This window comes from Stomoxys calcitrans, chromosome 2, assembly GCF_963082655.1.
Source record: "Stomoxys calcitrans chromosome 2, idStoCalc2.1, whole genome shotgun sequence".
NCBI lineage: Eukaryota > Metazoa > Arthropoda > Insecta > Diptera > Muscidae > Stomoxys > Stomoxys calcitrans.
Window position 1 is genome coordinate 145,514,669 of NC_081553.1, and position 14,357 is coordinate 145,529,025.

General features: G+C 39.9%; 2 protein-coding genes across 7 annotated transcripts in view; one reads left to right on the forward strand and one right to left on the reverse strand.

The window, feature by feature from the left end:
• The window catches only part of LOC106088314 (sex determination protein fruitless), a 179,003-nt gene that overhangs the window by 47,904 nt on the left and 116,742 nt on the right, over nt 1-14,357 (reverse strand). For all 6 annotated transcript variants that reach the window (XM_013253771.2, XM_013253770.2, XM_059361933.1 and 3 more), the window contains 2 exons: nt 805-1,005; nt 17-742 (listed from right to left, as the gene is read on the reverse strand). In XM_013253771.2, the coding sequence (XP_013109225.1) occupies nt 17-742; nt 805-1,005 (927 nt within the window). The remainder of the gene's footprint in view (nt 1-16; nt 743-804; nt 1,006-14,357) is intronic.
• Nucleotides 5,638-14,357, forward strand: part of LOC131994885 (uncharacterized) — a 70,256-nt gene continuing 61,536 nt past the window's right edge. Inside the window, exon 1 of the mRNA XM_059361935.1 lies at nt 5,638-6,133. Coding sequence (XP_059217918.1) covers nt 5,758-6,133 — 376 coding nt within the window. The 5' untranslated portion in view covers nt 5,638-5,757. The remainder of the gene's footprint in view (nt 6,134-14,357) is intronic.

A 14,357-nucleotide genomic window follows, 5' to 3' on the forward strand; every position in this document is an offset into this window, starting at 1 on the left:
TTGATTTATAACATACCTGAGAGTCTTGGGTGTAATGCCTGTCCTGTACATTCGCATTTGGGGTCGAGGTCAACAAATTATCACAGTTAGATGAGTTCTTACGTCTTCTTTTATTACTAATAATATGCTCTGGTGTGGTCGACACCTCTCTGTCGCGATCTCTCTTGCTCTGGCTGCTGTAGTCTAGTTGGACCAGATCCTCACGACGCTCATCGACGCCACCGCGATCCATGCTGCTGCCAATTCCGCCAATACCGCTGACACCACAAACGCTGTTATCATTTCCACGATCGCTTCCGCGATCGCTGCCGGAATCAGCACGGCTGTTTAAGACATCGGTACTAGCACTACGGCTTGCTGCAGCTGCGACGGCAGCCGCAACGGCGGCAGCTGCTGCACTGGTACTTCCCACGCTGGGTGATCGCTCACCGCCTGTTAAACCTAAAGTGGCTGCGGCAGATTGTAAATTGGCGTTGCCGCTGGCTGCAGCAACAGCTGCTGCCGCAGCTACGGCGGCTGCCGCCGCAGAACTCCGCTCGCTAAGGCTACTACTGCTGCGGTGCGAATGTAGATCGTCGCGCAGGTCACCACGACGATCTCGAGACTCGCGTTCTCCGCGCATTCCTAGACCAGAGCCGCCGCCGTACGATGTTCGACCAGTGGGCGATGAAATGTCTGCATCGCGGTGTTTGTCGAGTTCAGAGGGATAATTAAGATTATTGTTATCTGTGAGACCGCGCACCTGTGAATAAAGCGTCAAATGTAGTTTAGCACACTACAAAACAAAAAATCACAATCACGTACCTGCAGACTTTCGGCTGTTTTCAGGAACATCGGTAATGAACTTTGGCCGACATTTACTTCGCCCTTGTACATGAAATCGAGCAGGGATCGCATTTCTGAGTATCTGACATCTTTCAAGTATATGATAGGGTGTGGGTGGTGATTTTGCAGGAATATTGTTTCGAAATATGGACTGCATGCTGATAGTATAGCCTGATGAGCCTGAAAATAAACGAAGCAGAATATTATAAATGAATATTCCTTCACAATTTCATCCAACGTGTGTATATGTAATAACAATTCCATTAAGAACAAGGATATATAGGATTATAAAAATGACAGTCTGAAATCGGACTGCCCGTCTATTTATCTAAGTGACAAGTTGTGACCATTGTGATACAACAGTAGCGACCAAGCTCACTACCAATTCACCTACAAGGGCGCTTAATACGCTTGGGGAGTAGACTTGCCAGGAACCCAAAGCTCCAAGTCGGGAAATCCAAAACTAGTGTCAAGAGTCTAATGGCAAGTGACTCCCCTGTGACTGTCTTTTATATTTCGGGATTGGACAAACCTTGTGTTGCAATCTGCCAACTGACAGCTCTATCGTAAAGCTTGACATTTTTGAGGTAATACGTACTCAAAACGTTTTGACATACGAGCGCTATTTGTGTTGCTTACAGTAACTTAAAAGATTCACCGGAGCGAGACTGCTACACACGCTCTGATGGAGAAAATCAGCAAGGGCAAGATTTATATTGCCTTAATTCAGGATCCATGGACGACCCGGAACAGAGTTTCTGGACTGAACCATATCAACTACCAATTATTCTATGCTAACACTGGTACTCGTTAATTGTAATAAAAATTTTAATTATATATTTTCCCAGAGTTGTCAACGTCGGTTGCAACAGTGGTTAGACAGGGAGACGGTGGAGCATACCTGGCATCACTTTATCTGCTACATCGCCACCCACGTCGGAGCTGAAACGGCTGGTGAGGAAAGTAAAACAGACAGGAAGTGAGGTGCTAATAGGGTGCGATGCGATAGTACCAACACTAATTAGTCGGCCAAGCACTGGCAGATTCTTGAATACTAACGACCTAATAACACTTAATATTGGTAACCAGGCTACCTTTGTTAATAGGATTAGGGAGGAGGTATTAGATGTGACAACATGTTCGGAAAATCTAATCAATGAGGTTCAGGATTGGAGGGTCTCCATGGTACACAATTTCTCTAATCATCGCTACAGTAGGATTAGAATAGCAAGGCCAGTGCCAAATCAGAGACTTGGGCAAAATAATTTAGATTGTCCAAGCATAGAAGACATTGCCGAAAATTTCAACAGGATTACAACTGCATTGGTGGGGTCTTTCGAAGATCGTTGTCCACTTCGGGAAAAGAAATCACTTCTTAACAGAGCACGTCGTTAAAAAGTGGAAGTTTATTGGGATGTGTATTACACAGGGCTCAAGGAATACAATAGGATAATCAGAGCGCGATAAATAGAGCTTTCGCGTCTAATAGATACCATCACTTAGGTGTAGACACAATACCAGACATGAACCAACTTGGGGGAGTGGTATTGAAAACAATTAAGGATTTTGTAAGTAGCAGGGAATTCCTAACTTAAAATTTTTCTTTTTAGAGGTTACTTTTTTTGTATTTAGAGCGCACAATAAGCCGATTACTGCACCCTCTTTTCAACCTAACCTAATCGTCTGGTGTTTATAAACATCCACTGAGACACATATATACATTTGTATTTTATTTTTTCTTCTAACATCCCTTTCATAACTACACAGCAGTCATTTTTAGCAAACAACAGACTTTTTAGCAGTCAGAGTGTACATGACTGGCATGGACTTTCTAAATTTAAAGAAAAAAGAATATGGAAAGTGAACATTCAGTGGTGATTATAAACATCCACTGAGACACACATTTACTTTTTATAAACATCCCCTTCAACAGTAATTTTTAAGCAAACAACAGATTTTCAGCAGTAAGCCTGCTGCTCTGAAATTGCAGAGATACTGCTGTTATAGCAAAACTACTGCTATAATAGCAGCATAATTATCTAATAATATTCAGCAGACAGTGTTTGCCCCTTTCAGCAATTTTTTTTCTATAAGCGTACACCAGCTATCACCTGAAGCACCGATTCATATTAATGTTCAATCTTATTATTAAAAAAAGCCTGTAGCAGATTATATGTCTTTCCTTGGTGTATACATTACTTAAAATACTGAACACGTTTTCGCATTGGGCATTACTTATGGGTATATGCTCAGAGAAATTTGTTAGTAAAAACAACAAAAATGTTTGCTATAGCAGCAGAAGTCTGCCCAAAATGGGACAGTAATAATTTATTGCTAAAACAGCAAACTTTTGTTGCTGTTTTCAAATGGTAAAAAGTTAGAAAAAGATTGAAAATGTCATTTTCTCTTAACTTAAAATTTTACAAGCCTATAATGTAATTTTTTCCAATTTTCTATTATTTGCTAATTTTTGAACGAATTTTAATAAAAGCAGACAAATAACTACAAATTTTATAATTGTGCTTTTACAAAAAAAAATTTAAAGCCTTAAAGTGGCAATTTTAATACCCTCCACCATAGGATGGGGGTATACTAATTTCGTAATTCTGTTTTTAACACCTCGAAATATACGTCTAAGACCCCATAAAGTATGTATATTCTTGATCAACGTGACATTTTAAGTCGAACTAGCCGTGTCCGTCCGTCTGTCTGTCGAAAGCACGCTAACTTTTGAAGGAGTAGAGCTATCCGCTTGAAATTTTACACAAATACTTCTTATTTGTTTAGGTCGATTGGGATTGTAAATGGGCTATATCGGTCCATGTTTTGATGTAGCTGCCATATAAACCGATCTTGGGTCTTGACTTCTTGAGCCTCTATAGGGCGTAATTCCGTCCGATTTGACTGAAATTGCACATGGTGTTTTGATATCATTTCCAACAATTGTGCGAAGTATGGTCTAAATTGATCCATAACCTGATATAGCTGCTATATACCTGATCCTGGGTCTTGTCTTCTTGAGCCTCTAGAGGGCGCAATTCTCATCCAATATGACTGAAATTTTGCACATAGTGTTTTGATATCTCTTCCAACAACTGTGCGAAATATGGTTCAAATCGGTTCATAACCTGATATAGCTATTATATAAACCGATCTGGGATCTTGAGTTCTTGAGCCTCTAGAGAGTGCAATTCTCATCCGATTTGGCACAGATTTTGTACAACGGCTTCTCCCATGCCCTTCAACATACGTGTGCAATATAGTCTGAATCGATCTATACCTTGACACAGCTCCCATATAAACCGATCTCCCGATTTTGCTTCTTGGGCCTCGAATCGGACTATAACTTGATATAGCTCCACCTCCTCCTCCGTCCATATTCATTATTCTTTGTTTGCCTAAAAAGAGATACTGCACAAAGAACTCGACAGATGCGATCCATGGTGGAGGTTATATAAGATTCGGCCCGGCCGAACTTAGCACGCTCCTACTTGTTTTTATTAATATATAGCAATGCCTCATTTCTTGTTAAGAAGTTCAAAAATATTGTATGGATTCCGTCAAAAGTTAAAAATTTAAATTAAATCTAATATCAGCAGTGTTTGCTGATATCAACGGACAAATTTTTCCGGGTGTGGAAATCTAAAAGATCAAAGCGTGACCTACACCTTTTTCAATAGTTGTTGGGTATGTAGAGGACCTTTATCAATTTGACAAAGGTGTTGATGAAGATACATGGTCTATCAGAAATTGCGATGCACTATGCCAGTCAAAGTGCTTTCAAAATACTTACTGAACTCTTCAAAAGTTCTTTGCTATGTTATTTTTTGAAGAATCTTAAAAAAAAACGATTTGCTTTACCGCATTTGTTACTTAGCATACCTGTATGTAATGTTTCAGAATCAGCTCGAAGACTCTCGTAGTCGCCATAAAACATATCAGATTCTTTAAAGTTCTGGTGGAAACGAGTATTGCTTGGTCATATGTTCTAATTATTTATAAGCAGACTGCACTTGGGCAGACTAATCTGAACGACTTTACTTGTACAAAAACATAAATTTGGAAAATACGCAACATTATGTAAATTTGAACGATATGCAATCGCATTAATTCAGAAATTTCATTCGATTCCTGAGTACGATTCCAAGGGTAGTAATGGAAAAAAGTAGGTGCTGGTTATAACCAAATTTTTTGTTATTAAAAAACCAAGTCTTTTTGATTCATTAAGAAGTTGGCGAGCATGGTAGATAATTTTATTATAGTAAATATCTTCAGTTAATCTGGCATATTGCCTTTAAGTGAAAGTCCAAATTATGTAGATGTGGAAAGGACTTTCCAGAGTCTACCTTAGTTTGCACTATTGCCTTTCCCTTGGGGTTTACTCCAAAAATTTTATAGCCTTTTACCCTTCATAGACAGCAAACAGTTACGGAATCTCTAAAAAATGATAGTTTAGCCGCTTTGCCGTCTATAGGCAGCAAGCAATCAAAAAACCTTCAACACTCTTTGAATTTATATTTCAGACTTCATGAGCTACACCTAAAGAAACCCGTTTGGTATCAATAGTATTGATAGTGTGGCGGCTGGAAATAATTTACTTTGAAATTTAAAATGTTTTTTATTATTTTAACAACTTAGCTTTGATTTTATTTGTTTTTCATTTTTTACTTTAATTTTGTAATTTTCATTCTTTTTAACAAGTCAGCCTTGATTTTGTCACTTTTTTTATTTTGAACAAGGTAGCCTTGAAATTTCTTGTTCTGGGTGACAAACGAAAATTTGTAAATATGTTGAGTTGGAAATTGTCTTTCAAACAATAAAAACCTTATCACTCTTTTTGTAAAAAACTTAATTGTTGCGTTTCATTATTACCAAATACGTAACAAATTGGTGACCCCTGACGCTAAGATTTCTACAACTACAGGACTAGTAATGGCAACGAGCGATAGCAATTCATCAGTGCAAATGCAAATTTCCCGCGTAGCTGTGAAAGCTCCACCATTTTGGCGTGCCGACCCTCTTTTGTGGTTCAAGCAAATGGAATCTCAATTTTTGATGGCTGGTGTTACGCAAGATGCGACAAAATTTCATACCGTCGTGGCTTCAATTGAAAGCAATATATTGGAAAAGACAGCAGAAATTATTGTAAATCCTCCTTCGGAAAATATGTATGACACGCTTAAAAATAAATTGATTAGCAGTTTTACGGATTCCGAGGAGAAGCGTCTCAAAAAGCTGTTGACAAATATTGAACTCGCGGACAAAAAGCCATCCGAATTGTTGTGGGAAATGCGGTCTTTATCACAAGGTAAGGTGTCAAATGATGTTTTGAAGCAGCTTTGGATGTAGCGGCTTCCAACTCAAATGAAGACAATTTTATCCGTCAGCGAAGATGGTCTGGACAAATTAGCTACCATGGCCGATAAGATTGCTGACTGTAACGAATCAGAAATATGCAGTTTTTCACCTCCTGTGAATCGTTTGGAAGAAATTGAAAAGTTGGCTAGCCTTTGCACACAAATAGAATCATTTCGTAAGTCTAGAAGCCGTAGTAAGTCATCATCTTCAAGACGTTCACATTCAAAATCCGGCAGCAAAGCGAAACCTTATTGCTGGTATCATTTAAAATTTAGAGAAAATGCCAGGAAATGTGTAGCTCCATGTACGTATAAATCTTCAACTCGGAAAACTAAATGGTGCGCCGTCTTTGGTGACGGATGGGTGCACCCCAGAAGTATGTCGCCTGTTTGTTCGGGATATCGTAACAATAGTGAAGCAATAGCTTTGATATGTGCTTCTAATTCACTAGCAATACCGATGATGTAAATTTTTTCTTCAGGGTACATTCTTTGCGTTTTTTCTTAACAAGTTACTATTACTATTTTTGCGCACTCCCTTGGGATCGAATGTTTTCTTTCTTGGGCCATTGCTATGCAATTGTCAATGTAAAACTTGTACTTCCCCTAATTTCAATGGTGTCCTTTAGCACAATGTGGTCTTTATTTTCGATAGGAATAACACCTTCCTGACGCGAATCGGTTGCAAATAAGGGACAAGAGTGATTTGTTAAGTGAAGTAATACACTTAATAAAAGGGCTTTTATATGGGTTTTTAGCGAATAATTTACACAAACTGCAGTTGTGTTACATCATCCCTTTGATTTTTCTAATAGAGTTTTGTTCTACGTTTTGTCAGGTAGATGTCGACGTTGCACAGTGTGAGAAAATAAAAAAAAAATCAAAATTATCCGAATAATTGTGGGGGCTGCCAAATCTACAAAATTCTTTTTTTGCTGGATAATTTTTAACGACAGTTTTATCTGCAAATTCAAAAAGAATTATTACTTGTTGTTGTAAATTTTGTCACAAATCAAAATCATGCACAAAAATTAAAATCGAACCACAAATGTCTTCGTAAATTGCAAAATACAAAGCAGATCTCGGTCAAAATTGCAACAAAAAATTTAAAAGTTTAATATCTCCAAAACCAGTGGAGATATTGTATATCTCAAGCGGATTTTTTGTAGGGATTTCGAAAATCGGACCACAAATGAAGATTTGGCAGTCCCAACAATTTTTCGGAGTACCGAGGTGACCAATTTTAGGAGCCTGCTAAGAGGCGCCCGGATTATGTAGGGCCTTTGCACACGAACTCGACAAGCTATAACCATTCCAAATTTCAAAGATATATCTGTACCAGTTCTCACACAGAAAATTTTTATTAGTTTTGTTTTTTTTTCTCCCACTGTGCGTCGTCCTACAGCCAATTTCCAAAAGGCGCAGTTCCTGCTTTGGATGACCGACCCATACTATCGATGTCTGCGGCATAGGTGAACAATAAGTTCCCTTGCGAATAGTGTGCCTTGCCTATTACACCTGCTTCTCATATAGTCTTTTTCAGCTATGCTGGCCAGATGGTAGGTTTTGGTAGGGATTATCCCGACTTTCTTTGGCTACCCCGACTATTCGATAAAAAAAAATATGGGAAAATGATATATGATATTGAACGAATCGGAATTGTAAACACGAGGGTAAATTTTTTAGTGCAATTAATTTTGTGTCTGTCTGTTTGTTCTAAGTACACTCTATTTTCATAAATAATGCTATCGGACTGAAAGTTAGTACCGCGTTTTTTTATACCCTCCACCATAGGATGGTGGTATACTAATTTCGTCATTTTGTTCGTAACTCATCGAGACATTCATCATAGACTAATGGGGTCTATGATGAATGTCTCGATAATGTCGGGATAATGTCTCTCGGTATATATATTATTGATCGTCATGACATTTTAAGTCGATCTAGCCATGTCGGTCCGTCTGTCGAAAGCACTCCAACTTTCGAAGGAGTAAAGCTAGCAGCTTGAAATTTTGCACAAATACTTCTTATTAGTTTAGGTCGGTTGGGATTGTAAATTGGCTATATCGGTCCATCTTTTGATGTAGCTGCCATATAAACCGATCTTGGGTCTTGACTTCTTGAGCCACTAGAGAGCACAATTCTTATCCGATTTCGCTGAATTTTTGCATGAAGTGTTTTATTAGGACTTTCAACAACTGTGCTGAGTATGGTTGAAATCAGTTCATAACCGGATATAGCTGTCATATTAAGCTATCATATGTATGCCATATAAATGGATCTTGAATCTTGACTTCGTGAGTCACTAGAGGGCGCAATCCTCATCCGATTTGGCTGAAATTTGGCATGACGTGTTTTGTTAAGATTTAAATAACTGTGCAAAATATGGTTCAAATTGACCCATAACCTGATATATTGGGTTGCCCAAAAAGTAATTGCGGATTTTTCATATAGTCGGCGTTGACAAATTTTTTCACAGCTTGTGACTCTGTAATTGCATTCTTTCTTCTGTCAATTATCAGCTGTTACTTTTAGCTTGCTTTAGAAAAAATGTGTAAAAAAGTATATTTGATTAAAGTTCATTCTAAGTTTCATTAAAAATGCATTTACTTTCTTTTAAAAAATCCGCAATTACTTTTTGGGCAACCCAATAGCTGCCATATAAACCGATCTGGGATCTTGACTTCTTGAACCTACAGAGGGCGTAATTATTATCTGATTTGGATGAAATTTTGTACAACGGCTCCCATGACTTAACGTACGTGTTAAATATTGTCCGAATCGGTCTATAACCCGATATAGCTACCATATAAACCGATCTCTCTATTTTACTTATTGAGCCCCTTAAGGGCGCAATTTTTACTCGAATTGGCTGAAATTTTACACAATGACTTCTACTATGGTCTCCAACAATCAAATCAATGATGGTCCGATTCGAGCTTGATATAGCTTCAATATTTTAGCAATTCTTATCTTTTATCACCTGTTTGCCTTAAAAAGAGATGTCGGGAAAAGAACTCGACAAATGGTGGAGGGTATATAAGATTCAGCCGGCCGAACTTAGCACGCTTTTAGATGTTTTGGTTCCGTTTTATTTTACTTAGGGTAGTCTGCTTGAACATTTGCAAAGTTACTTTGTATTGTTGTAGCTCATATATAACATGAACTTTATGAGTATCGAGAAGCCCTAATTTTCATCCGATTTGTTTGAAAAATAATTTTTCAGCCGTTCAACGCCCATACCAAATATCACTTATGAATAGAAATAGCTTTTATATGGTACGTGAGGTATACTTAAACGCTCCAATAAACATACCATATATTACCCTATAAACCGATCCCTCAATAAAGAGTGGAGGGGCTAAAGGGCCCGAGCACTCCCTCCTTTTGTCTAAAGAAAAACAAAATTAATTATTGTAAACCCAAAATTTCAGTAAAATTTTCTTCAGCACAGCTGATGGAACTGCAGATGTCAAAATAATTTTGAATTCGTCGTACAACATTAAACGTCAGTTGAGAGTCCATAGATTGCAGATAGTCGAATTGAGTGCCTGAAAAACACACCTGATACGCCTGTGATGCTCAATGTGAGAAGGCGGTGATCGGTCCTATGGTTCATTATGTCGCCCTCGAAAAAACATTCAGAAAGGTCAGAAAAACACAGATAAAATTTACGACAGTACAATGCCTGGCGAACTGGATTAATTCCCTCAGCTGTCATTTCAAGGTGTTCGTTTAGCCATAATTCTGCACTTTCCCCGCAATTTCGGGGCAGTGCCACAATTGTTGCTTCACCATCTATAACCATCCTCATTTCCACAAATCCTGGGTTAGTTCAGGGTCAGATGTCAAAAGGAGCCTGTTAAATGTTCCCATTTGTATTTTCTCTGCATCTTCCGTGCGCATAATGGGTTTAATTGCAGAATGTTTTGCAGAAAATACCAACATTTTTCATTGCCAATGCTGTGCCCACACGAATTGGAATTTTATAAGCCGAATGTAAAAGGCACTCAAAAAAGCGTATCCATCCGTGAAGTATTGAGATTCCAAATAGCAATTGTCAGTATTTATGCTTTTGGATTTTTTTTTCCAAAGAGCTGATCTCCTATGTCCTCCTAATAGTCCTTACAGACTTACCTTAGCTGATGACTTCGAAATATTGATATTACTCCGATTTGGGTAACACTTGTGTTTAGCCTAATTCTTATAAATGAAAATTTGTCTGGGCGGCATTTCTAATAACATTGTACGGACAACGAGTTAAGGCCTGGTTATGCTCTCGTAAACATAAAATGTAAATGTAAGAAAACGTGTCAGCTGTTTTGTTTTGTTTTATGAAAACGCATGCAAACGATTACCGAACGTCTGTCGACCGTAAACGGAAAGTAGAATTCAATAAAAACAAAATTTTACGTTTCGTTTTCGTGTCAGCTGATAAAATTTGAAGTTTGAAGAAATTTAAAAACCAAAAATTTATATTTAGAAAACTGCTATACTATTCTATTTCTCTGTGGCATTTATTACAATTTATTGTTAATAATAAAGGTTTATTGGGTGGCCCGCCATGAAACGGTGGCCAGTCTGACAGGTTGTGATAAAAAGTGAGACATATGTGATTATCCGCTAATCCATGTTATCACTATGTCGTGAAACTGAGGTCTGATCAGGCTTTCCACACACTCCTCCACGCACTTCGACCTCACTGTACTAGAGCCCACGGCCTTGAGGGCCGCCATATACACATACATAAGCTCAGCTGAGAGCTACCGGGCGAGTCCACAGATTGTAATTAGTGAAAGGCTTCTTATACGGAGTAGCTCCAATTGAAAGTCGCGAACAATCAGCGGTATCGAAGGGAGATTCTCCATGAGAGGCCGGGCGGCAACGGCTCTGACTTAAATACTGAGTGTCAATGATACTCGATGTGACAAGGCGATCTATTGGCGTCCTTTAATAACCAATGGCCATAACGTTCCCGAGGCGATCGGTGACCGAAACGAGCTTGAAGAGAATCGCTACCTCCACATACAAATGTGGCTACAACATCATCAACAACAACTGATTTCGAAAACTGTAAATCCCTTCCCAAAATTTCTTTGCGTCTACCGTTATGGCACATAGCTCTCCCTGAAATGTTGTGTGTGTCGCAATATAGTCCCAATCCAGTCCCTTTCTCCTAAAAAGGGAAACTTGGCCGTATTCTGTCACAACGAGCGGGATAGGGCGGTGACGGTCGACCCAACTCCTCGTTGTTAAATTCACCCTCAATATTCGAGAAGGCCGCCATTGCGTACTCCTTCAGTTGGAGATACGTCTCAACTTCAAGCATCACTGCGTGGAGGGCCGTTTTCTCCGACCTGCCCTTAAGTTAGGCCAGTTATGTCAGATCTATCTCACCTTCAAGTCTTTTTTGTTAAAAAAAAAATTTTTTGTTTGAAATGTCAAATGCTACGTTTGGTAATAAGCATAATTGCCTCTTTACATTTACGATACATTTGTTCTACATTTGCACTACATTTACGAGAGCACAACCAGGCCTTTAGTTTTGTTAGTTAGTTTGCTTAGCAAGCGACAAAATAGGCAAACTAAAAATATCTAGTAGAGGCTTGGATTTGTTAGCTTTGGTGTTATCCTCAGAGCCTTGAAACGAAATTAGTTTTCCCCCTCTTTTCGCATGCCCTTTCACATCAGAATCAAAAGATACAGTGACATTAAACCATACTATGTAAGAGTTCTGAAATCTTTCGTCATTCCTTACACATGGTTCACAGAACAGTGTGAAGGCTTCATTAAAACGTTCCGTTTTAGATTCACAAACAATCTTGTAATCGTTTCTTTTAATTTGTTTTTACTGCAAAAAGTTATTGAACTGCATTTTCTCCCAATATTAAAAAGTTTAAGACGACCATTAATGTTAGTTTTTGACCCTAAAATTTTAATATCCTCAATTCCTAAGAAAAAAATCGAGAAAGAGGAACAAATATGAACAAATTTTTTTTTGAGGATCTGAAAGCTGCCGGTCTTTACTATGTGAAACATACACAATCTCAAGGGATGTGGGCACTTTTTTAGGTTTTCCCTATTATGTCATAGAAAAGGCTATATTTCAAGGTATTATTTAACTAATTTGACATTTATGCAAACAACCATTATACACAGAAAAAATACCACCACTTTGATACAGGGTATTATTACTTTGTGCATTTGTTTGCAACGCTATCTCCCAGTGGACCAATAATATGCTTTATGGCAGAATTATTAATGCGAACCTGGTTCTACCACCGATTCTATGGATTCTATGGAACCTCGTGATTTATGAAATCCTGATGGAATTCGGTGGGGACGGCACGAGGATAATCCCTTATGTGGACGATGACATGCTGCTGATCCAATGCAGGATTCTGTCGACGATCAGCGAGATCATGAAAGGTTCACTGAGAAGGTTGTCGCGATGGGCTACCACAAATGGGTTGAGGACCAACCAGGGAAGACGGAGCTGGTGCTCTTCACGCGTACATATAAAATACCGGAGTTCAGGATGCGGAGAGTAAACTGAGGGGGATCTCCGACTACCTGGCACCAGTGCCGACTGGAATGAGCGCATTAGCGATTCGATTGCCTGAGAGGGACGAATGGAGGGCGAATGGTGTACTTGAGGAGGATGAGTCCTCGAACTACACAGATGGCTCCAAGATGGAGTCAGGGAATGGATTGGGGTCTACTTTGATGCACTTCATATCAGTATGTCTCTGAGACTGCTGGACGAGAGTACGGTCTTTCAGACAGAGGTCTGTGCCATTGCAGTGGCCGCAAGAGAAATTCTGGTAAGGGACTAACCTTACCAGAATTGGTACTTGAAGTACACCGAATGGTGTACTTGAGTAGGATGAGTCCTCGAACTACACTGATGGCTCCAAGATGGAGTCAGGGACTGGTTTGGGGTCTACTTTGATGCACCCAATATCAGTATGTCTCTGAGACTGCTGGACGAGAGTACGGTCTTTCAGACAGAGGTCTGTACCATTGCAGTGGCCGCAAGAGAAATTCTGGTAAGGGACTAACCCCCTTCGAAACGTAGAATTTATTTATGTGCATGGCGGCGCTCGAGGCCTTAGGGCCGAGGGTGATGAGTTCGAGATGCGTGGCGGATTGTTTGGAGTCCCTGGAAAGGCTCCGGGGACATGGGTTCCTGGGCATGAGGGGATTGCAAGGAATGAGAGGGCGGACGAGTGAGCCAAGCGGACTAGTCATCCGTCGTGCCTATGTGCCATTTGTCGAGCTACTGAACACAGTAGAGGGAATGGCCAGGACGGCGTCGGTGGCGAGGTGCGACTCGGTGGATGGTTGCCGGACTGCAAAAGCTATGGCCGATCATCGACCGGAGGAGAAAGAGAGAGTTGCTGGCGTTCGATAAGAGGTCGTTGGGTAGCTTGACAGGGGTCATATCCTGACACTGTGCCATAGGCCGAATGGTGGCGCGCATGGGGATACCGCACACTGACTTCTGTAGGAGTTGCCACGATGAGGAGGAGACTATTGAGCACTTGCTGTGTTCTTGTCCGGGTCTGCAGACACGTTGGCTCTCCTTTCTGGGGAGCCGTTTCTTCTGTGATCTGGGTGAACTTGCGAACGTAACTCTGTTATATCTCCTGAGATTCGTTGAAGGAAAAGGACGGTTCCGGCGGTGGGTGCCATATTCTGCGGCGTAGGTTCTTCCGTTTTTGCGTGGGGACGGGCCGCTTGCGTTCTCCATTCCTCCTGTTTTTCTTTATTCGTGTATAACCTCTAGTCCGAGGTCTCACAACTTCTATCTCTTCCCTTTCTCTTTAGGGTACCACAATGGGCCAAACTGACCAATTATCCAATTTTATCCAATATGGACTTTGAAGGCCGTAGTCGCCACAATTTTTATCCGGTCTTTACAAAGCTTTGCAGGAGGTGTTTTATTTGATGTCCCAATAGGTGTGCAAAATTTCATAAAAATTGGTTCAGATTTAGATATAGCGCCCATCCGACATGGGCTTTGAAGGCCGTAGTCGCTACAATTTTTGGTCCGATCTTGACAACAATATTTTGCATGACAAAATGCAAAATTTCATCAAAATCGGCCAGATTAGGATATAGCTCCGATATATATCTTTCATCCTTTATGGCCCTTTAAGGCAGCAGCAGCCA